Source organism: Vanacampus margaritifer, chromosome 14 (genome assembly GCF_051991255.1).
Source record: "Vanacampus margaritifer isolate UIUO_Vmar chromosome 14, RoL_Vmar_1.0, whole genome shotgun sequence".
NCBI lineage: Eukaryota > Metazoa > Chordata > Actinopteri > Syngnathiformes > Syngnathidae > Vanacampus > Vanacampus margaritifer.
In genome coordinates, this window is record NC_135445.1 from 6,328,507 (window position 1) to 6,354,207 (window position 25,701).

Here is a 25,701-nt window from a genome sequence, read left to right on the forward strand (position 1 = left end):
CCCATCGGAGGAGCTGGCTGAAGTGGCTGGGGAGAGGGAAGTCTGGGCTTCCCTGCTAAAGCTGCCGCCCCCGCGACCCGACCCCGGATAAGCGGAAGAAGACGGACGGACGGACAAATCTACGACTCAATGTGTCATAAAAAATGGAAATTATGCCTTTATGATTAAAAATTGTAATTGACAGCCCTAATATATGTATGTGTGTGCACGTGTGTATATGCAATACGACATGGCCATTAAATTAGTTTTAAGTTGCATTAAAGAGCATTAAATTAGATTTGCTAATCGCCACAGAAGCTTAAAAGGCGGGGCCAGTTTATATATGAGTGTTTTACTCTTCTCCTGGTGTTGAATAAACACCCAGAAACCCTGAAAAAGTAGAAGAAGCTATGCTAAGCGTTTTTTTGTTTGTTTGTTTTTTACTATTTGTGCTCGGCACCACCAAGTTTCACTTCCTAATTGGCTCCATCAATCATTCACTTCTTTTTTTTTTTTGTCAGAATCACAGAGGTCTTCGCCAGGTCAGGTGAGTCGGGAGGTTGCTCAAGCACGGCAATTGTTTATGTGAGTAAGCACACATAGTTTTGTTTGCATTGTTTTCAACGTTGATATTCCAATTCCATAGACGGCTCTAAACATTTCTTTGATTTGTTTTGACGGTTGGCAGCAGTTTGAGACACAGGTCACCGAGAAGTCAAATGGTGGTTCTTTGTTGGTCCTTACATTGTGAGCACTTGAACGGTTAGCTTTGATTTTCCATCACAGGGGATTAACTTGTGGAGTGTGACTTGGAATGATCAAAATATGCTAACTCTAGTAGTCATGTATAACTTAATGCGAAAATTCCACATCTCTTCATTCGGCTCTATTACAGCTGCACCTTAGGCCAATGACATGATGTGGCTTTATTAGGACTGATGGACAGTTGGAACATATTTTCGCATTATTGATATGCAATCATTGCACATTTGAGTTGCATTTTCACCCAAAATTTGTGACTGTAGGTTCTGTTGTTGTATGCTTTTTTAGGTCTGCAATTAATTTTAATTTTTTTACTGTACCGATTGATTGGTACACCATTGGTTGCCTTTGCCTTACAACGGTCTAGTTAGCTTAATGCTAACAAACAACCGACACGCTAACAAAACTCACAGGCTTATATATATTATCCTTTGTGAAAAATGATCAATATCCCTATACTGCGTTCTATCTTCGTATGTGTCTCTGTCCTGCTATACTGCCCCCTGGTGCTCAAGGCGCGCACACCAGAAGGAGAAGCACAATGTCCTCTGAATTGCCATTTAACTATAATGTTATAGAGAGTTCAACAACAAAATAGAATAATGGCATCCATTCATTTTAATGAGCTACTCGTATTTCAATATTCCATGGTTAGCCAAATTCGAGGACAACTTTTGTCCCTAGTCAAACACTCTGTCCCTAATTAAAGAGGCTTATGTCTTAAAAACCTCTTTAAAAGCAGTCAGGCGTATGGCCCGGTTTAATTCTGGTGCGTTAATAGCGCTATGAGCCTTAGCTCCTGCTGATGGGATACGCTGCTCAATCACATCCAATATTTATTAGATACTCACCAGCACATGACCCTGCAAATGTACAAGCGGGCATGCCAAAGTGCTTTTCGCTATATTTTAACACACACATTTGTAGTACGCTCGTTGGTTGATGTGCCTTTAAGTGGCGTGGCTTAGCAAGTGATTGGAGTGATGACGGTTTTGTGTCTCGTAGCATCTGCTTCTTGCTCCTTGTGTTTTTTTCTTGCATTTTTGTGTTTGACTGGTTATTCCAGTGATTCGGCGAATTGTGTGACAACGGAGCTGATGTCTGCTGTTTACAATGATAAAGTGGTAGTTAAGAACTTGAAAAAATGTGGGGTATTCGTAAGCCAACGTCACTAATTATTTACTAGTTACACCACATATTTCTCCCCTGATTGAATAAGAGAAGTGGTTATTTGCCTTCAGCAGGGTACACAACAGTGAACAATTTTGATTTTAATTTTTTAACATGAGCAACCCCTCACACAAGTGTCCTGCACTGCCCCACTTCATATGGTGTTCCGCAGGGTTCAATTCTGGGGCCTCTGCTGTTTTCATTGAATCTGCTCATGGTCTCACAACCACATTTTGAGTGTCTTGTTCTTGTCTTGACTTTGACTTTTGAAAGTCTTGGTCTTGACTCGCTCTCGGACTGGCCAGACCTGGGATTTTTTGTCGAGACCAGCACTAATCTGCTATTCTTGAACTTCATGAATATTCATGTGTTACCTGTCCTAAAACTGTGATTGGTGTCATCTGACCAGGAAACCTTTGCAATAATCAAAATCTACAATATCCAAGTTGTATTTAAAGACTGAGGCTGTAACTTAAACTTAATGGGAAACGGCACACGAGAAAAAGACAATGAAAACATCGTGCCACAGGAAAAGCTACTCTATGACAAAGAGAGTATGTCTTCATGTTTATGGATGGCTGGTTACGAAACAGGTCACTCTCTCGCCTCCAGCAGCTCATGAGACACTGAGAGCCTTCAATGGAGGCTCTCCAATGCTGTCACATGGATCGTAAAAAAGCTTTGATGGCGCTCTCCCCAGCAGAGAGGAAAGAGGAGGCCTGATGCAGTCACGCCCCCAAGGCCGTCGGACAAGGGGTGCGTGACAGATGAAAGGATTTTACACAAGGATGCAAATGAAATATCCGTAGTGTATCCACGATGGTCGACAGGTGTGGTCTTTTGTCATGAGCCACTCTACTTGGTTGCGTAGTAATTCACCCTCCCCCCCATCCCTCCTTGAGCTAATAACTCATTCAACGCCAGTCCAGTTAAAATGGATTTTTGACGTGTATAGCCGTCAATGGCAGTGAATGAAATAATTATACAAATTGACATAAAGGAGGATCGTTTTTTCGCGAATGTTACTGATCACACTTTGTGATTCCTGATTCTTAGTTAAGTGTGCTCACTTGAACAATTTCACCATCGCATTTCCCTCTCCATCTGTCTCCTCTTTGTAGACAGACTATAAATGTGTCACCGTTAAACATGCTGACTGACTGACTGGATATTTATTGGGACAGTGTAGTTTTATTGGATGTATCTCAACTCAGATTTCCTCATTCCCATCAGTGATTGTATTAACTCCCTTTGTTATTGTTGTCCACAAATTACTGTCTGAATAGGAAAGTAGTAAAGTAATTGGGGTTAATAAAGTATGTTGAAGTTAAGCTTTGTATGCCAGGGAGTCCCAGGCTGTCTCCGCTAATTTAATACTCTTAAAAAAAAAAGAGGCAAAACTATTATGCTGTCATTGGTATAAAAAAAAAATATATAAAATAGATAAATAAATTAAAAATAAGTAATAATAATATTAATAATAATGATAATAATTGTTGTTATTATTGTTATTGTCATTATTATTTTATCCCCGTGGTGTTCCAATAAATGTCTTAAATAAATCAATAAATAATAATATTATAATAATGACAATTATTATTATTATTATTATAAAAAAATAATATTATCATTATTACTATTATTTTATTTTTTTTATTTTATTTTATTTTGCACATATTTAACCAAAGACAGCAAAATAGTAATAATAATAATTATTATTATTATAAATATGTCCATCCTTGATTTAGATGGATATTTAGATCAATATGGCAGAGGTAGCTGGGTTCAAAAGCATTCACGTAAAAAATGTGTATAGTAATTGTCGGAGTTGATTGTTGTATATTCATCGAGAGTTGTTGATGTTTTCATCATCTTGCAAATCCCGCGTTTGACTTACAATCACATAACATCGGGGTTGTGTGGGGTGGTAAACGAACCCGCGCAGCAGGCCTCTCAACAGGTTCCTGCTGCAAAGCTGCGCGTACTGCGAGGAGACCTAATTCAATTAGTCTTTCCGAGAGGATGAGGAGATTCAATCAAAGTGCGCTGAGAGTGAGGCATCTGTTTGCTTGGCAGCCCATTGTTTACGGCGGCGAGACGCCTGGAGGGACATTAGGCCTGATGGTATTCAAACCAATGGGAACGTTGCCAGGAAGTGTTTTTAACCACAAGACTCCTGTCTTCTCAAGATATATGGCCACTGTGTTAAATGGCACCGGGAGTAGCCAGGAGACAATCAGATGTGAGTCGATAATGTGATGACTTAGTGCCCATGGCGGCATAATTTATCATAAGTATCCTTCTGTGTCTACCTGCAATGTACGCGTGGAGCTGAGATGGCATATCACCATCCATCATGTTTATATATTTACTGAATGTATAACTTTTTAAAGGCAAAAAACATGACATTGCATGAAAGACTGTTAAATTATATCCAAGGCAGCAAACATGAATTAAAAAGCCCTCACCAAAAACGTCTGCTAGATACTCAATAAAAATGGCCATCGAATAAAATACGACTCAAAGGCACCAACACAAGAAAAATTGCATTTGGGAAAATTCTGAGATGGTTTGATGACATTTTTTATTTAATGGCACGAGATAGAGTGGATGCACTGCAGAACCCTTTGTCTACATTATTGTGACTTGTAGCCTACCCCAGCTGAAAGGAGGTTTGCGTGTCACAAAATCTGCCCTCGGCTTATTAGGGCTACTCTGAAATGAAAAGAAACCAACATTGTGCAATAAAAAGCCAGAAAGTGATGACAATAATGCAAGGGACAATACTGTATGTGCTACAATATAGTAATGCAATGAGAGAGGGTTTTTTTTTTCTTTTTTCCAAGAATAAACATAATAAATTGTTGACTGTAATGTCTTAATTTGCCCAATCATTGATCTGCTCGACGATATAAGACATCACCTGTTATATTTAATGTTTATTATCATTTTTTTTTTTACCCCCCCATGTATTTTAGTTGACGTCATTTTTACTTAGGGTTTTCGCTATTCATGGGCTGGGCCAATCCCCATCACCTGCAAATGGCGGTGGTCGACTATATAATATATAAGAATACATAAAATAAATCTAACAGTTTTTAAATAAAAACAGTATATCGCAACAAATCGGTTATCTTTAAAAAAATATATATATATATATATATCACTGATTGGCCGAAAAATCCTGATCGCGTAAAGCCTTTTCATACTATATCACAAGGAAACAAAATGATGAGAATTAAAGGTGTTAAAGTAGTAATATGATTAAAAAAAAAAAAGTTTAGTACAATGATGATGTATTCTGACAATAAAGATGTATTATTACAAGAATAAAGTAGTAATAAGGGGGGGGGGAGAGATTAAAGTCATAATGTAATGGCAAAAAGTCATGTCTTTAAATAATTAAAATCATTTTTTTAAGTCGTGAAGTTAAGAAAATGAAGTTGTAATATTACAAAATTAAAGTCGTAAAGAAAACCTGAACATTTCAAAAGTGCATTTGACAGTGTGGAAACATACGCCGCACCATTTCCCCCATCCCCTCAAAATCACTCCACTGCTTGGTGCTACTATTTCTCAGCGCTCTCATAATGCATTTCCTTTCAAATTGACTGTCAAACATTTCTTCCACTTCTCATCATGGAGAAACCGAAAAAGAATTTGTTCTAATAGATGGACTGAGTGGCGCCTTGCTCGCTCTGTTTCATTCTCCATTTCCTGTCACATAATGCATGATGATGGCGAGCGCTCGGCACCATTGTTTGCTGATTCCAATCAAGCGGCCTGCTGAATAATACAACGCGGAACTTCAGAGAGACACCTGCTGATTACAGCGGCTACCGCATTCATCATGCGAGGGTCCTTGAACGGGGTCTGTGTGCATGTTTCAACCGCTTCAATAGATGCTGCTACTGTTGTGAAGTCGTTGCCAAGTGTATCCCAAAACAGCAGAGGCCCCGCAATTGAACCCTGTGGAACACCATATGTTACGTTATATATAAATGAATTCATATTCCACATATTCGCCCAGGCCACTATTTATTTATTTTTTTGCTCATCATAGAAACATTCCTTCAAGATGTGCGGGATTGCAGAGGCATTGCATGATGTCCTATTTTTACTGAGGGGCTGTGTTGGAGCTGAGTGGTTGTAACGCATGTCAAGTCTGTGAGGAGGGTTAACATCCTAGCCCCAAGGGGAGTCTGGTTTACTGCGGGCGAATGCTCGCTGTAGACGATAAACACCCGAGTCACTCGCGTCAATCCTCAAAGGCTGTTCAATTCAGATTTTGTGCCTACGTCTTTTTATTTTTTTTTATCTGCGAATCAATTAGTTGTAGACTATGCCAATCCCTAGAATTGGGTCAGTTGGACCATGAAATGTAAATGCAGCCATTTGAAGAGTTTTCCTCGAGTGTTAACTTACTATTCCAGAGAGAGAGAGAGAGAGAGAGAAAATCCTGAACTTCTCTGATTCCCAGGAGCATTTGAATTCATTTGTTTTTGGCTCTAAAATGTGTATATGACTTGTTTTCGGAGTTCACTGTTAGTTCGTCTTTAAAGCCATTTCATTTAAGCAGCTTTGTTCAATCACTTTGTCTCTTGAGGAATCCACAGGAGAGCGAGAGCGAGAGAAGAGGCAACCAGGAGATTAGAGGACACAAAGTGCATGAAATGAAAATTTGTAATGTTTGGCAGAGAAGGAAAAGATTAGAGCATCAGAGATTATTTTTTTTCTTTCTTAATGGCGTATTTTGGGTTGGCGGGTCAAATGGGGTGTTTTTCTGAATATATGGTGGGATAATACTGTTGTATCTGAAAACACTCCAGGTTATAATCTGACAGGGCATCCATCCAAATTTAATAAATTAATGATAATGCCTTTAACACCCATCCAGTAAAAAGAAGCATTTTGACCTGCAGCAGATTCATTAGTCAGCCAGTACTTGCTGGCGCTAGTTACTGCTCATTAGTCAGTTAGCATCGAGTGGTCTGCTAAGGAAAATCAACCTTACATCTCCAAAATGTTCGGACTAAAGACGTGTACTAAATGCAAATCAACAGAGATTTTTCACTTTGAGGACTACATGACTGGTTATGAAACCAGCAGAAATTCATTCATACTGCTTCTTTTTTCTTGCCATTAACATTTTAAACAGTTGACTCATATTTCAATGTGGCACTTTGCCATCTCTGTAGTCCTATTATTACTGTGTTCGTTATTGTGGCGCTGTCGCTCTGTATCAATATTGCACACCCTCAAGTCTGTAAAGATTCTACCCGAAAGATACAACATTGATTGAGTAGATCTCACATTGCTGATAGTATAATTACAACCGTTTAGACTCCTTCTCTCATCATATGAGTTCATTTCCTGTTTTTTTTTTTATACTTGTCCTGCGTAAACAGTATCTGTGAATTATTTGCTCTCTAGACAGTAATTAATTGACCTGCTAATTAGCTGTTCACAGCGTAACAGTGCCGCCACACTTCATAGGAAAGTGTACTGTATTGAAAAGTGTACTGTTAGCATTCCACTATAGCATAGCGGTTAGCATGGCTTCACCGTATTCTCCTGTTAATTACTACTTGTCCTCCTTCCGTGATAACGATACTTGTCAGGAGTGTAGCTCATTTGCCATCATTGGATAAGTGGCTCTTCACCGTGTTTAGCCACACTAGCTAGCGTTAGCGATCAGTAGACAGTGACGTAAGTGACACTGCGCCATAACTGGCCCTGGGCCATTGAGCTACCGTTAATGTTGGGCTCTTCAATTGACAGTTTGACACTTTCTCACTTTACTTCTCGAACTTGCTATTCCGTGTATCACATGTTTATCATCTTATGCCCGTGGTGTTCCGTGCTGGGTGCTAAATAGACAGCGATGTCATTTGTGTCTTACAGTGCTGCATGTTCTTGTCACTTCCCTGCCATTGACAAGTATACTTGTCAATTACATTTTTTTCAACGGGGCTAGATGAGGGAGAATCTGATTATGCTCCACTGTAAATGGCAAACTTGAAAGCAACTTTACTGATGCCCAAGCACCAGTGGATGACATCATTGCCCCATTTTATAAGAAATAAACACAGTTTGAGATTTCATGGAACTAATGGCTGCATTTTGTGCAACCTACATTTTTCAACTGTCGGTTTACAGTGTTCCCTCATTTTTCCGCTGGGGTTAGGTTCCAAAAAATACCCCCAATAAATGAAATCCGCAAAGTAGTTAGCTTTATGTTTTACATTTATCATAAATGTTTTAAGGCCATAAAACCCCTCACCACACAGTTTATACACTTTTCTCATCGAGACATTTACATTTTCTGACATTTCTCTCGAGTTGAAACATTCTCAATGTTCAAACCTTGTGGTTATTGAAAATTTTGAAATTTTCTAAAATAGCTGGCAGTGAATGAGTTTTAATTCTGTTTTGATCTGTCACTAACCATCTAATCGTTCCCTTCCAAGTAATAGTAGGCATCTGTTTCCAGTGGTGCATCCAAAAGCGGCAGATAAATTATGAATGTGGTACCTAGACCTGCTCCACTTATAGATGATTCTGATTTTTGTTGGTTAATTATGTCACACCAGAATTTACTGGGTCCTTGCTTTAAACATTTAGTTTCATGGAAAATTGTTAACTAGTTTTGCCATCAAAGAATGTAATTAGAGGGAATTATCGCATGAGAATTGCTAGCGGGATTTATTAATATTAATAGAGTCTGTTGGAATTTATTGCTATATTAATATAAATTTAAGTTAATAATCTGACTCCAATTTGTGACCTTACCAAACTATCACTCATCCAACAATAGCATGCTCGTTCTGCAATAGAAAGGTATCAGGAAGCCGGCATTTTCACACACGAGTGGATTTATTCCTAACACACAGATCTAATACAAGCACCTGGGTCTCGGGTCCCTCTCAATACAGCTCTGTACGCCTCTGTTGCCACCAGCAGACGTATTCTCATCCGAGTTGCCCCAGTGAATAGTTATACTACACAATATGCAAATCACACAAGACAAAGACATCCTAACATAATTCTATTGGCTATGTGTTACTGCAGTTTTAACTTTAGCTCTCTATGATTGGACGTCCTTTCTTCGCCAAGTTGTTTTCGGGCTGCTTCTGGCTGGAATCTCCCCCAGACTTCTGGCCTTCGGTCTTATCTCGTCCTTGAAGCTGGCTCCTGTTTACTCTGAAGCACTGCATTCTTGTACATCCTTACTCAAACCCTTATTTCCTTTATTCCCATCTTTACAAACTCTTATATTCCTTTAATCCCTCTCATGACCTCAGACGACTGAGGTCATCACTCACATACCTTATTTTATTATTAAAGACGAGCTAAAAAAAAAACACTAGCCATTAAGCTAAAAATCTATTAAACACGAGCTAAAAAAAACACTAAACAATCAAAAATGAATAAACATCAATAAAGATTTCACTCTTATAAAAAATCTATAAAAAACTTCACTTCTAATAAAAAATTAATATAAAACTTTCACTTCTAATAAAAATTAATATAAAACTTTCACTTCTAATAAAAATTAATATAAAACTTTCACTCTCTCTCATGGCCGCAGGTCCCTGAGACCACCTTCACATACTTACATCCCGGACTCCCGGAGGGCGACAGCTGTCTCCGCTTCCTGGGGGTCCTTCTGTGGGATCATCATATACTGACCACCCGGGGGTAGTGGCCCCAACGTGCGTTCCATTGTCTGAACAGTCAATGATCTGATACATGGAATACAACAACAGCCGCATAACACCATAATAGCGGAAAACATCGCGATAGACATCAATACTGATGCAATCAAGCTTTTATATTTGCCAAAGACGTTTAACCAGTCAGAGTACCAACTGGTGTCCACGCCTGAATGCTCTTTCATTTTATTACTTAGCGTGCGCAGACCCTCCAATGCCTTAGTAAGGCGACCATCAGGAGATGTATTGTTGGGGATCAGAGTACAACACTGCTCCCCAAAAATACCACACACTCCTCCTCTTTCAGCTAACACCATATCTAAACTCATTCTATTTTGGAATGCCATAAGAGACGTGGCTGCTAATTGCTCGTGCACTGCCTGGAGTGCCGAAGTGGTAAAGTTCGCCAATCGTTGGACATTATAGTGGACATAATTAATCCGGTCCACATTTTTGTTTACTGTAATAAACAGAAAAATACTCTCCCATCCTGCCGCCACTTGATCCACCAATTTGTATTCATCAGGGACCCCTCTCGGAACTCCAATTGCATCTATGTATGTGGGGTCTCCTGCATTCAACCATTCTTGCATGTCCCTTTTCTTCCTCCCAAGGAAGGGGATTCTTCCCCACTGTCTAACTCATTCCCAATTTATCCTAGCCATGTCTAATGCTGTCACACTAATTGGCATGATCAGCGTTACTAGGGCGCACTTACCTGAGGCATTGGGGGAAGCCTATCGTACAACACTCTCTCTCCACACCACAGCCAAACATCAGCCCAAGCGAGAGGTATTCCTGCTGGCAAAGACACATTTTCATTACACCATGACTCCTGGATGTTTCCAATCCCAGGGCCACTCCCATGTAACTTTAGGCAGGTAAAATTTTGTTGTGCAACATGGATGTCAAAAATGGGCTTTTGCTTTTCCATATTTGTCAGTGGAAAGGCCTAATCCAATTGGCTGCACTTTCCTTGGAGAGTTTTGTTATACAGGAAACCAAAGAGACAGGTTTTGGATACAACAGTTGCTGCCATGATTTTCAAAACTGGTCTTGCACCTAAACATACCAAACAATCCTCGTTAGTATTCTTAGCGGCCTGTTCAGCCATCAGGAGCCAATTATTAGTGACCATAGAAATACCTGTGTCGGTTGTTTACACTTCAGATTTAACAGTAGTTGTTGTGTCTGTGTCAGCGTCTTACCACCATCTTGCTCTGCTTCATACCATACCTTTCCATTACAGGAATGATACACCATCACTCGTTCTCCTTTCGTTCCATCACTTCTATCATCCCGCACCATATGTTCAAACGCTAACATAGTCCACACAAAGCACAAGCCTGCAAACAAAATAGTCAATAAAGTTAAACATTTGCATCGTCGTCGATTTTGTTCAGACACTTCCGAGTCCGATTTTGATCCAATTCTCGCCATCGACACATTCCCTCTCTTGACCTGCCCGTCCGGGCAGTCAATCTTTAAGCTCACCATTGGCAGGCACAAAGTCTGGGGCCGGGCGCAACTGTGAGTAATGGCACCACTTTTGTAATCGCTTGCACCTCATTTGGGAGGCCGTTCAGCATCGCCGTCCTGAACATCATCTCAGCTTCAGGGTAGCTGCCTGGGTGTTTACCTGTGGTCTCAATCCACAGCTCCAATGCCTGAGCATAATGTTACTCTTTACCGTACATCAAATTTCTGTATTTTTAACGCTGGTTTCTTATTATAGCAGTGTAAATCATTTAAAAACAACATCATCTTAACTCAGAACTATTCATGTCCGGCCGGGCCATGAACAGTCTGAGAAGAGATTTATACTTATACCTTAAATAAACACTGCAGTTCATTTTTAACAACTTGTCTCATGAAAAAATGTCACCCAGGTGTGTCAATGTTCCTTCCACACCTAAATGGCATATTCCATGGGCTCTAGAAATTATACTTTTCAATTGTTTCTGAGATGGAACATACTTACCGTATTTCTGCTATAAGGGTCGTCTTTTGTCATCTTTGTAGAACTTATTTTTCCAACTCCCATCCTCTTCATTCGCTGCCTGTAAATTCCTCACACCAAACTTCATTCTCACATCAGACAGACCAATCATTCTCACATCAGACTTCCTTTTCAACCATACACAGACAGACCAGTCATTCCCCCATCTGATAAAGATCAATTTTGATCATTTCAGACCTGAATGTGAAAACTGCAGTCGCTTCCAAATTGCTGCTTCAAAGAGGAAAAACAGACACCTTGTGTCCTGTAGATTAAAAAACAACCAAATTGTGACAATTTGGCCAACACCAGAACTATAAAAAGATCTCCAGCTGAGCTAGCCAGGAGCCATAAAAACAAAAGCCTTTGAGGCAAGAGTTTGTAATGTAAATTTGAATTCTGTAGATTAGAAAAACAACCAACTTAAGCAGATGTAAATTAAGATACTGCAGCGGAGGACTTTTAGGGTCAGGAAGAGATGAAAAAAAAAGATTTAAAATAACCCCATTAATCTATTGCAGGTCACGAATCTTCCAAATATCTGCCATCTCAACTAATAAAAGAAACGAGTTATAATCAGAAAAACAAAACAAAATCCCTGCTTTACACCAACCAAAAAGTATTCTTAAAATGCTAACTAACCTCACCTCTTCTACAGAGTAGTGGGGGCTTTGTAAAAACACAGCAGGGAACTTTGCCTTTGTGCATTCCCCGTGGAATCCAAAGATCAGTGCTGTTGAGCTTAATCAAAATTAAAAATTTAACCATCAAATTTGCCGTAAGTGTTCCATATCTGAGTGAGTCCACTCTGAGAAGCCAAAATTATAAAAGAGAAATGGGAAAAAATAGAAGGCCAAATTCAACAAGCATCAAACAACGGAAAATATAGTATTTAAATATTAGACTAAATTTTATACTACCCTAATTCACACAAGCTGTTCTCAATTTCCGAAACTGCGTTGCTATAGATCACATCTCCTTTTCCGACACAGTACAGAGTGCAAACTGTACTCAAAACAGACCAAAATATGACTCAAAGGCCGATCTCAGATGACTCGAACTTTGAGTCCACACTGGAGTTCATATTCCTTCCTGTCCTTGTTGATAGCAGTTTATGCAGGGCAAAGTTCAAAGCAGGCCTTAGCTGTCACTGGAGACCGCTGACAGTTTCATCAGGACGGCTGTGATGAGAGTTTGAGATGTCTGCTCAAAGAGTTGATGGACATTTTGCTCAGATAATTCATAAGAGTCATTGAACAGTCTCATGGCGAGCGGATTTGCAGTATACCATCCTTTTCGCAGTCCGTGTGATCACTTCCCCCCCCGAAAGTGACCATTGTTCAGTTCGCCGTCCACTCTGTGCCCAACAGCCAGGTTATTCCAGCACGTTGGAGACACCCAAGAACAACACCTCTCGTCAAAGATTGAACCTGCCTGAAACACTTATACACTCGGAACAGACAGAGGGAGATGAGATCATAGCAAGATATTTATATGCTTGTTATAATTAAAAAAATAATAATTTTCTCAAAAAATATGTATTTTGTAGTTTCATCTAAATATGTTCTACATTATAGCAAGTAGTATTACTATATTTACGCATATGTCTACCATAGACTCATTACATGTTACCTTAAATTATGCCTCCACATGGAGGGAAGTCTCAAATTCCAGGATTTCTCAGACTTCTAGAATGGGACTCAGATAAGGACAAAGGTTAAATCATTTTCACACCTACGAATGAGTTATCAGAGATGCAGGGGAAATCAAAAAATCAAAAATGAAAAGTCTATTTCAATTAAAATTTGGTTTTATTACTTATTCAACTATATTAAAAGTTGGTTTTATTACTCATTCAACTATAAAAACACAGACCAGATTTAAAAAATAATAATAATAATAATAATATGGATAGTGGCCTGTAGTTATCATCTAGACCTCTTTATCTTTCCGCATTCTTCTCTTACCTAGAAAAAAGAAAAGCTCCCATTACAGGACACATTGCCCTCTGACTCCTATTTTCCACACAAATCCCCCTCCTCTCTTCCAAGACACAGGGAAGGAGCAGAAAAAAAGGGGGAGGGAAAATCACATTCAAAACCCTATTTTTTTCTACATTCCTATACGAAAAACAAACGCCATTATCACACCAGTCTTTTCTACTCAAAAACAACACCAAACAAACAGTTAAAGATTTTAAAGAAAAACAAATGACATATCCATCCACACAACAGGAACAATTTGATTTTGCCTTAGACGACCCCTGCTATTCACACACACAACAGACTACAAGTCTCCCAAATGGAGACAATGGGAGAGAGGACTAAACTTATCACACCCCCTTTCATTTTTCTTTAGTTTAATTTAATTTTAACAGACAACAGTACAAATCACCACCTTCTTAAAACAGCAGCTCACGGCCCCCATCCTCACAGACCTTTAGTCCCTAATCAAGCGTGGGGGGAAGAGCTTTAAAAATTGTCACAGACAAAGGCAGAATTCTCCCCTACTTTCAAAATATGCAGATTTCCTGCTTACCATTCTTTTTCACCCTTTTTTGAGGACAAAGAATTTTGGAGGGAAAAAATTACTTTCCACCCATCTTTTCTTTCTTTCCTACACTTAAAAATCACTGTCTCAAACAAACTTACACTTCCATTCACTTAACTTCTGCACTTTCCTCATCTCCACAAAGGCAGTGAGGAGAAACAGACCAAACGGCCATTTTGATTTCTAAAATCTCGCTAGAACATCACACAACACACCTTTCCCATTGTCAGAGTCACACAAACAGTCACAAACTCCCTGCAGGCACACAAACAAGGAAAAAAAAAAAATCACACAATCCACACATGCTCCAAACATTTCACCAACTGGGCTCAACAAACACTCACACACAACCTCCTCAACTTAATTCAGTGTCGTCTCAGTTGTTGAACCACAGACGAACACAAACCACTCCGAAGTGCGCACTCATTTGTAAAATACACCATTTATTCGTCTAATAATAACTTCACCACGTACTTATAGCTCAAAGGTCGACTTATTCGCGCACAATCCATCGCAACGTTACGGCTGCGACACAGACACGTCGCGCACAATTTAAAACAAACAACGAAAAAAACGCGTGGCCACAACACACCATGGAGCTTAACAAACAAACAAACGCGTACACTCAACAATTCATTTCTAAGCCAAGAGCTCTCGCTTGGTTCAAATTTTCCCCCCGGGTCATCTTTCACAGTCAACACTTCATCCAATTTATGTTCCAATTTCTTAATAGATGCGGCTGCCCGCAGCTAACTCATCCTTAGCCTTAAAAACAGATTCGCACAGTAGCATCTTACCAAAAACTCCTCTTCTGCGCAAAACTTGTACGCTGGCAGAGCCGCTAGCTTAGCATCAGTTTCCTCATTCTCAAAATCACAATCATCTCCACAAACACACCACATTTTACAACGGTGAGAACCAACCACTATCACAATTCGTGCGCATTCATACATTTAAAAGAGTTTCATACTTACGTTGACGCCGTGGTGGAAATGCGTCCAGCATCATGAACTCACTGTTCGCTTAGCGACCAATTCTGACTCTCGACCGGAAGTCTATACAAACCTCCTTAGTTACGGTCAATTTTTTCGTCCATAATATGTAGTAATTAGTCGTTTTTAATATTTATAAAGTCAGTGACGTCTCACTTATGATACTACGATATAACAGATCAAAACTATTCTCATTAATCCCCCCAGAAAAATATTTTTCTTTTTTTTTTTTTTTTTTTTCCAGACAAACACAAACAAGACGAAAACGAAACAGATATTAAATACCTTTTGCGCGATCAACAAATATATCCTGGATCTTCACGGCGACTTATAACACACAGCCCTCGAACGTAAAAAATTCACGGACGGCTAATATCACACCACGCACCGTCAATAAACGGGCGTTTAACACAGCAGACGTCTTGTGTGTTCAACACAGACCGCTGATAGCACAACACACACAACAGCACTCACTTAAGTGTGATCAACACTTAGCGGCTAATAACACACCTACAATCAACCCAAAAGCCAATCCCCCGTGGTACTCAACCTCTTTCTTTTCCTCTCTTACTTTCTATTCCACTAATCAACTGTGATTCCATTTTAGCGTAATGACCATTAATCTCCGACCAGACTACAGGGGACCCGAGACCCTCATCACACTTTCTCTTCTCTGCCATCCTTAAATCCACTCGCACGTGTCCTAATCACTTCTCTTGCAGTTTAATTTTAGTTTTTACATTCACACCGCTTCCACACTGATACGTAAATCCCAGATTTTAAACCGTATCGATACGTAAATCCCAGATTTTACACCGTATCTAACCACGAATAGTTGCGACCTATTCTAGTAGGTAAATCCCAGATTTTATACCCTACTAATGTCCACACTTTATACGTAAATCCCAGATTTTAAACCGTATCAAACCACGAACAGTTCCAAACTTATTCGAGTAGGTAAATCCCAGATTTTATACCCTACTAACACGTCCCACATTCCTTCCTCTCATAATTTAGCGTTGCCAATGTGCAGAATTTAAACAAAAGGAATCTGCTCACCTTGTTTGAGTATGGGCCCAAGAGGAAAACCGATCGGACGTGTGGCTTTTTCAGGTCGTCACCTGAGTGTGGACGTGGATCCCAGATCCTTGAGTCCCAGACTCTTGTGGTTTTCTCGAAGTCCCAGACTTCTTTTTTACCTCTCTTGCATCACGTCGGCGTCACCATAATTGTTGGAATTTATTGCTATATTAATATAAATTTAAGTTAATAATCTGACTCCAATTTGTGACCTTACCAAACTATCACTCATCCAACAATAGCATGCTCGTTCTGCAATAGAAAGGTATCAGGAAGCCGGCATTTTCACACACGAGTGGATTTATTCCTAACACACAGATCTAATACAAGCACCTGGGTCTCGGGTCCCTCTCAATACAGCTCTGTACGCCTCTGTTGCCACCAGCAGACGTATTCTCATCCGAGTTGCCCCAGTGAATAGTTATACTACACAATATGCAAATCACACAAGACAAAGACATCCTAACATAATTCTATTGGCTATGTGTTACTGCAGTTTTAACTTTAGCTCTCTATGATTGGACGTCCTTTCTTCGCCAAGTTGTTTTCGGGCTGCTTCTGGCTGGAATCTCCCCCAGACTTCTGGCCTTCGGTCTTATCTCGTCCTTGAAGCTGGCTCCTGTTTACTCTGAAGCACTGCATTCTTGTACATCCTTACTCAAACCCTTATTTCCTTTATTCCCATCTTTACAAACTCTTATATTCCTTTAAGTCATACCCACTTTCCTCATTTCCTCCTTTCATTCCACATCACAATAATGGACTGTTGTTCCTATAATTATTGTGGTTGAATATTTCTCATTGGTGAGATGTGTATTCATCTGTTCTTCTGCTCATTTATATCATGCTGCATAGCAATGTCATCACTCAAATGACAAAATGTGTCTCATTAGGGGTAAGCCCGAGGCTGAATTATTGGACCTTTTCCAAAATGACAGCACATTGCGTACTTTCCCACCAAGCAGCAGGGTTCAGTTAAGTCACACATTTTGTCTGTTTTCATATCTGACCTTACATGATCTACCTTTAGCTGACACTGCTGTGGTCACAAAACATCTTTCTTGTTTGGATTTGAACAACAAAAACATTGTCTAAAATAATATGGCTAATGTTAAGATGCAGTTCTTTGTCACATCTGTCTCATTTGTTACATTTATTTTGTAGTTTTATGCTGTCTTGCTTCTAAATCGGACAAATTACTCTGAAGTCATCCCCCATACTGACCGTTTTTATGGTCCGGTATCTGGGGATTTCTCTTAATTGCGTATTTGGCATCCTGGCTTCAACAAGCAAAATACTGTAAGAATTGTCCTTTCGACTTCAGAAATAGGGTTTAGCTATATTTGGCTGAAGGAGTCATTTAGATACTCGGCTAGCGACGCTGAGAGATTTTTCATCCGCTAGTTACCAGCAAAAGGGTGTGTGAGTGTTTTGGAGAATGTAGAAAGCGGAAGAACAAAATATTTATGGTCTCCCTCTGCTGTAAACTGAGGTCATGCTTTGAAATGTTGTCTACCTGAAACCATTCACCCTGCGTCCTCCCCCGCTGTCCCTCTCTCTCTCTATTTACTCTCTCTCCCTTTCTCTCTCTCTTTGTGAGGCTGCCTGAAGTATGCAGATAAAACAGCTGCATCTTAATCTGTGGGTGGCGTGAGCCTACAAAGAAGACAATTAAGGTTATAATTTGGACTCAGCTTGCACTTCTCTCTTTCTCTACCCTTTTGCTTGCGGTGCTTTTCACCCATCCTTCCAACACACCCATCAATTGATGGCGTTATGTGTGTGTGTTTGTCCACAGAGCAGCACGGGCATTTGGAGAGTACCTGTCCCTCACACACCCTGACAACCGAAACGGATCAGGTCAGCGTTTTTGCCGTCCTGACATTCCGTCGTTTGGTTCATTCATTCCCCTTCATTTTCGCCATGCATAGACAAGCAGGGTTGTGATCCTTCTGTCCTTGACTTGCGCAGAAGTGGTTTTTCTTTACTTCTCAGCAGCACCTCGACATACACTGTAAAAAAACAAAAACACACAAAAAATCCTACTAAAGTTTATTCACTCAGAAATTCTAAGTAGATTTTACAAGGGGAGTTTTGAGTACATTTTACTAGTTTATTAGAAAAAAAAAGCTACTCAAGGGTTGAGGAACTAACCCACAACCTTCAGGTTGAGAGACAGCCACTCTACCACCTGAGCCATGCCGCTCCTGCTGTGTGTTAGTATATTGATGGTGTCAGGCGGAACTTGTACCTCTAGAGACCAATTTTTTGGTCTTATTATGGCCATACCATCAATGCAGTAAAGTGGCAAACAGCAAGAGTGGCATGGCTCAGGTGGTTTAGTGGCTTTTTCCCAAGTTGAAGGTCATGAGTTCATGAGGTTTTTTTTTTTTAATAAACTGGTAAAATGTGCTCAAAACTCTCCCTGTAAAATTTACTTAGAATTTGAGTGACAAAACGTAAGTGATATTCCCTTTTTTTTTTTTTTTTTTTACAGTGACTTGATACTTGATTTTCCGCCTTCCCTTTCTTGAACCTCTAGCTCATCTCTTGTGTGAAACCTTGGTGGGTGCTGACCCAGAGTCGCCATCTGAGACCACCGGCCCCAATAACAACCACCTTCATCTGTGCTCCGACAACAACAAGGACTCCAAAGATACTCCAGAGGACATCGTAGTGAAAACGTCTTTGGGTCTACACCATCAACCGCCTCCGTCCATAACTGTTTCCAGTAAGCCGGTGCGGTTATCCCTCGAACGCAGCTTCTCAGTGGAGGAGGACAAGCAGAAGGGCGTGGAGTGCACTCTGCAGCCTGCCCGTGTCTATACCATCACCACCCAGCACGGTATGCTGATGAGTGGCGGCCGGGGTAGCAAGGAGAGCCTGGAACTGGATGTTTTAAAGGAGAGGTCAGGGAGTGGAGGAGTGGGACCCAAAGGTAGCAGTGGAGGCGGACACACTACCTTGATCCAACCCTCCACTTCCCCTTCGTCCTCCTCCTCGTCTCCAACCCAGTACCAACAAACGGGGAGCAGCCGTGGCGCCGGCAGCGGTGGCGGCACCCACCATCACCACGGCAACCACCACCACCACCACACAGGACCCTCAAGCAGCGGCGGAGCCTGCGGGCCGAGCGGAAGCAGTAACCAGCAAGCCATGAGCGTCTCGGGGTCTCACTCCCACCATGTGGCACACCACCACTCCCACCACCATCATCTGGCTCAGCCCCCCCTGCAAACCTCCGTCAGCGCCCACAACATCCGCAGCTGGGGAGACGGCGGTAAAGGGGAGGCAGAATGCAGCGGGCTGGCGTGCGAGTCCTGCAGCACCGTCCCCTCTCGGAGCCAAGGGTCCTTGGATCTAGAAAGTGCGTCCCGAGAGCCAGGCAAGCAGCACCGACGGCTAGAGAGGATGTGGAGTGTGGACCGGGTGACTGGGCTGGAGAGAGGTGAGAGGGCAGGGGACACACAGAAGAGAGGCGGCACTAAATTACAAATGGCTTTGGAATTGGGTCAGAAGATCCTGCAGTGGGTTTTGTGCTTCAGACCGGAGAAGAAGTAGCTTTTGGAATACAGTAAAGGAATAAAAGTCGAGCCCTGCTACTAATAGTGAAAACACATGAGTAATTACCCCCCCCTCAAATATTTATAATTGTCATAATGAATAGCTTAAACCCTAAATATACTGGTCCTAACTATGATCAACTATAATACCAAAATACTACAAAATAATTTTAAACTCATGCTGACAAACAATCACACTTGTGGGGCATACATACGCCGTCCAAAAATATTATTGATTTATTTAATATATGCGTAATGGTTTAATAGAGGTGTAAATTCCTACCGCCCCTAAATAAAATAAAATAAATAAATAAATAATGGAGAGAAAAAAAGTCAGCCTTGACTTCTCGGAAATTCACCTATTGACAATTCCGAAATGATGTCACAAGTCAAAATGGCGGTTTTATGCTGCATTCGAGGAGGATTTGAAATCGGAATGTACAGGTTCCGCCCTCAAATGGACCAAATGTAACTAAATAAATTGTTTGTTGTTTTGGTTAACCATTCCAAATCACATTGTGCCACCTGAACATATGTCTTGTATTTACATTTGCCTCTGAACTGACACAATCCAAGTGGGATTTCTCTATTTCCCGCTTTCATCGAATGCAGCATTTTCCCTTGGTGAAACGCAGCTCTCCTCTCATTGAAAAACATTGGATATTGGATCATTGTAATTTGATTTGTGAGGATTATTTGGATTTGAAAATTTGATCAAATGTTTGTGGAAAAGGTGAGGAAAACGCTGTACTGCTAGTCCTGAAGATAATATTGCTAATAAAGACACAGTCATATGAAACACTGATAATCCTGGCTAACATCTTGCTAACATTCAGCTAACATGGGCTAAAGTTAGTGCTTGTGTCACTTCTCCTAACATGATGACTAAAATAAGACACAAAACTAAACCCGAATTATACAACTAGCTAACAACTTGACTTGTGTTAGCAATCAAAATGTTGGCCACAACATTGCTAATATTTAGCTAACACAAGCTCGATAGAGTAAACATCGAAAAGTTAAATACAGTTTGAGATGCTGATATTAGGCTAAGGTCAACACACATACAATAATGTGAAAAAGTTGGTACTAAGTAGTTCCTCAAGTAAACATGAAAATAACACTACCTAAGATTTTTTGTTGTTGTTTTTAATTGTAAAGCTAAACCTTTTCAAGATCTATTTCCTCACTGGTCTGTTGAGCACTATGGGTTTGATGTTGGCTGTAACACAGTGGCCTGTATTTTTCTGACTTTTTGTCTCCTATCTCTTTTTTTCCTGCTATCTCTTCCCGTGTGTCTCCTCTCTCTCCATTTGTGGAGTGTTGAACTGTGAAGTGCTGGTGCCGCTTTTGTGCTTTCATATTTCAAGCATACTGCTTTTTCGGGGGTTTTTGTGGGTTTTTTTTTTGCCAGTATTTAGTTCATTTTTTATTTTATTGTATTTTATTCTTTGCCATTCTTGTCTCTTATTGCAGATGATGCTAACTGGTTCCCCAAGGAAAACATGTTCTCATTTCAAACCGCTACAACCACCATGCAGGCGTGAGTGTTTGAAGCATATATGTAAACAAACATGCATACAGCACATTACACTTGTGCTCTAACCTAATGTAAATGTTATGATACAGAGTACAGCCTTACATTACCACCATGTCATTTTTATATTCTTTTAGATGGATGTCCTGTAATGCTTGCCAGTGACTTTTAATTTTAGCAAGCAGTAATGCCAAATCGCAGATCCTTTAAGCTTGGTCAAGGAATTGCAATGCATCACATTAATTATGTCATTTAAATTTATAGTGTGTTGTATAATATGTTTTATAATAATATTAAATATTATGGGAGGGTTTTATTGGTAGGGTTTGATTCGGGAGCACTTTCTGTGATGGATTCATGAGTAGTTTGACACTCAAGGTACATTTGTAGACATTCATATTCTTTTGTTAAATTTTTTACAAGCATTCTGTTTTATATTTGTATTATTAGTTAGATGCTTGCAAATGTTTAAATCATAGAGTCGCTAAATGGGTTTGAGGGGTCAAATAATAATTCTTTCCTTCTCTCTCTGTCTGTGTTTTTATAGACTTGATGCACCCTGATGACTATGTTTTTTCTTCCCTTCTCTTCTTGCATGCTAATTAAAATCGGGACAAACAACTCAGGATATCGTGAGTATTGATACCCTCCTTTTCTAATTTTGTGTTTTTTATTTTATTTTAATAATTGCTGGTTTTTTTTTTTAACCTTTATCTGCAATTTAACCTTCATCCTTGGCCTGCCTCATTGACTTATAGCAGGGGTGTCAAACTCATATTAGCTGAGGGGTCGCATAGAGGAAAATATATTACCAAGTGGGCCGGATCGGGAAAATAATGGTATATAACTTAAAACAATATAAAAACAATAATAATAATAATAAACTATAAAACAATTTCCGCCAATTATACACAGATTTTCACCCTTTGTGGGTCAACCCTAAATTACAGAGCTTAACTAAAAAATAACACGAATGCAAATGCAACGCGGAAACACTTTGCCTGTATGAGTTCCAGATGTGTTAAATCTACCTGTTTCGCATACATATGTTCCCCAGAATGCATTGTGTGGCACAGTTAATGAAGTTATAAGGATGTTAATCCTTGTCATATGTATTTGTGTTACCAGTAATTGAATTTGTGTCGTATTTAACACGTTTATGTCGGTCTGTGATTTTTAAAACATTTTTTTTTAAACAAACTGTAATCTTTAGTTTGTGTGTAAAATAATCCAGGACGATTCCATGTACAAGTTGCATTGCTCATCTAAGGACTGCTTGTGAAATTACGAATTTATATGTTTTGATTGTGGCCGGCTGATTAATTGGTCCGACATTACAATTATTTATTTCTTTTTTACTTTACAAAATCGTCCCGTATGTTTGACATCCCTGACTTATAGCTAACAAACAAACCGTAGATGGAGATATGTTTAAGAGTGCACAGTATGTACACTATATAGCTCGCTACATATAAATAAGCGTATTCCATCCATCCATTCGCTGAACTGCTTTTCTTCACGAAGAACAATCACAAGTTCTCTCAAGTAAATTTAACAAGCTGATTATTATAAATTAAAGATAAGCAACAGTCCTAATTGAACATGATGCTTAACAGAACCAAGCCTAACCCTGTCATTTTGCTCAGCTGTCCTCGCTCAATTGAAGCCAACTAACACAACCGCTGCTTTCCTTACACAAGCTAAATGCTGAGGAATTATTGAAAAATTGATTGGGTCAATACAATCACAACTGACAGTTGAGGGAATGTCAAAAGCAATCTCCTCTAAACACACCACCAGAATTTCTATCAGCCACTAAAAATTGTATTACAGGTTAAGGCTGAATGCAGTTTATTTTTTGTTAGACATGAAATGTTGTTATGGGAAATATTGAAAATATAATGAATACATCCCAAGATCAAAGTATGACCACATTAAAACCTTTACAAAGAGTAGAGGCAACTTTTCTCAATTCTCACAACGTTAAAAATATGTTGGCCATCAATCTCTTTATCTCATAACCATGCGGAACTTCTGCTGTGTGTTTTTCTCCTCTTGTTACATTTTTGTTACATTTCTTTTTTTCATTTGCGGGAGACTGAACAAGCCATAATGATAATAAGCAATTATTCTAAAGACATATTTTAGGTACAGTAATTGGCAGGGTTACTTTCCTCGCACAGTGTCTGTGCGAGGAATGCTAATCATCTTCACAAAAATGTGTTGATCGCTGTTGAACCACACATTGCAAGTGATGCATTTCACAACACGGTTGACACATAATGATGTGTCAGCCTTGAGGAATCTTGTCGAGATTGCTCGTGCGTCGCTGTCCGTCCATCTGCTCCAAACTTTTCTGGCCTCCCATATTGTTGCGTTTTAGGAATCTCTGTAAACATTATGCGGGAAGTACAATACAATAAGGAGTCATCCAATCAGATTTTCTGCTTCCAGGGTCTTTCTAGAGTAGTACTCCCGTTAGCAGATGAATTCCGGGGAGAGAAAAAGCAGCTTAAGATGGTCAGCGTGAAAGTGCTGATTTGAAAATTCAATTCTACTCCATTATGATATCAATTTGAATTTGATTAATTGCCTTGATCAATAATTTTAGTGGAGAACAATTTGAATTTTTTTATGCTGATTAAAACTAAAATTGGCATGCTGCGTCCAAAAGTGCGGTCAGTTTTTTTCTCCACAGCTTACCGTCCAGATAAGCAAAAATTCGCCGATTAACTGTAGAAAGACTGTAGTAAGAAGATTGGACTCATCTCCAGCTACGTGGCAGCTTGTTGCACAGCCACAACTGATACAGTCCGGTGAGAGGCTTTTAACTATTCCATCTTAGTATTTTATTTATATACATTTACATACATTTATTTATTTCATTGTGTTTAAGAAAATGAGGTTCGTTCCTATGGCTCGAATGCTTGACATGATAAAGAAAACTGAGATCAGTTTTGGATTCCACACCCAAAAATAAGTAAAAAAAACAGCTGTTAGACGTAACTCAACAAAAATTGTGTTCCCCAGTGTCATCGGACCAATTAAGTGAGTTGGGTAATTTTCTGTGGCACTTGTTGGAATTGTCTGATGTATTCCAAGCATACTGACAAAAATGAAGCAGTAAGTTAGTGATGACACTTGACGCTATATTGTAAGCTGTAGCGGCTGCCTGCAGTCACTAGCACCCCCCCCCCCCCCCCACCGCTAAACTAAACCCTGCAGCTAAAGACCCTGGCATCAACCCAGTTCCGCGCACCCGCCCCCCCACCCCCCTTCTCTACGCCGGCTTCTCCCTCTTTTATCCCATAAATACTGTGCCACATCCTGGCAGGGCTTTCCGGGGATTTGGCCCGAGAAAAAGGAGAGAGAGGGAGCAGGATCCAGCAGAAGTCAACCAGAGGTACGAAGTATCCCGTCAGGCTTTCCTTCCGTACTGTTTGCGCTCGTCTGCTGGCTCTGATACTCAAGGCTGAGACTAATCTGACGAAGGCGAAGAGAGGAAGAGGGGGGACGCTCTAAGCAGGTTGTCACACTGTTGGCGTTTTTTTTTCTTTTCTTTCTTTTTTGTAGGAAAGTACGAGGTTGGTTTTAAGTTTGAGATACCCGCATTAGTTAGGGCGACGAGGACAAAGTGAGACATTGAATAACTCCAAAAACACTTTGCCGAGAGGTGACATCAGCGCTAACGTCCTTAAGACTCGGGCTCAGATGCTGTGTCACACACATACGGGCAGATGGGACACTTGACACCAAGCGGGCGCTTCTCAATTCCTCTGCCGTGTCACGACCATCCATCTGCAGTGTGGTCGTGCCTTGCGTGTTCTTTAATCAAAGTGAGTGGTCGCAACGAACTTTTGGGAACACTGGAAACTCCACTGATACCTGACACCAGCTATTTAAGTATTTATTACCTTGGCTGAAGTGTTTTTTTGTTGTTGTTAGTCTGCACAGTTGTTGAATTTAACCAACCAATATATTTCAATTATTGTCGATGTGTCATGTTTTAATTGGCCATGCTAAAGAAACAAACTTTCTTGTGTGCGTGTGTGCGTGTGTGTGTGTTTTTCATTGCCACTTGTATGCTTGTTAGTTAATTAGTGCCTTCCTTGACAGGTGTAACTTGGGCCAAGGACGAATCCATTCAATTTGGGGCACATCCAAATAAGTTGGCACTTCATTACTTTCCTCAACGTTTCTGGCTTAAGACACTTTTTTGGGGGTGGACATCTTAATTGAATTTCATACATATTCATTTGAACATTTATTTGCAGTGATAAAATGTATTGAGAAAGGACTTTTATGAAAAGTCAGCCATATATAGATATAATGATATATAGAGAGAGAGAGACTG

The 25,701-nt window shown here is 40.0% G+C and overlaps 1 protein-coding gene and 1 long non-coding RNA gene across 4 annotated transcripts in view; one reads left to right on the forward strand and one right to left on the reverse strand.

Moving 5' to 3' along the window:
• Positions 1-25,701, forward strand: part of nsmfa (NMDA receptor synaptonuclear signaling and neuronal migration factor a) — a 44,247-nt gene that overhangs the window by 3,476 nt on the left and 15,070 nt on the right. Inside the window, 4 exon segments of the mRNA XM_077542546.1 lie at positions 18,046-18,107; positions 18,790-19,695; positions 21,287-21,359; positions 24,682-24,750. Of these exon segments, the coding sequence (XP_077398672.1) occupies positions 18,046-18,107; positions 18,790-19,695; positions 21,287-21,359; positions 24,682-24,750 (1,110 nt within the window).
• LOC144034035 (uncharacterized) lies at positions 8,769-15,446 on the reverse strand. 3 transcript variants are annotated; one of them, XR_013288132.1, is made up of 2 exons: positions 11,608-15,446; positions 8,769-10,972 (listed from the first exon to the last, which is right to left on the reverse strand). It is a non-coding gene; the product is annotated as an uncharacterized LOC144034035 (long non-coding RNA). The 3 variants fall into 3 exon arrangements; XR_013288131.1 differs by having other exon boundaries at positions 11,121-15,446; XR_013288130.1 differs by having other exon boundaries at positions 11,064-15,446.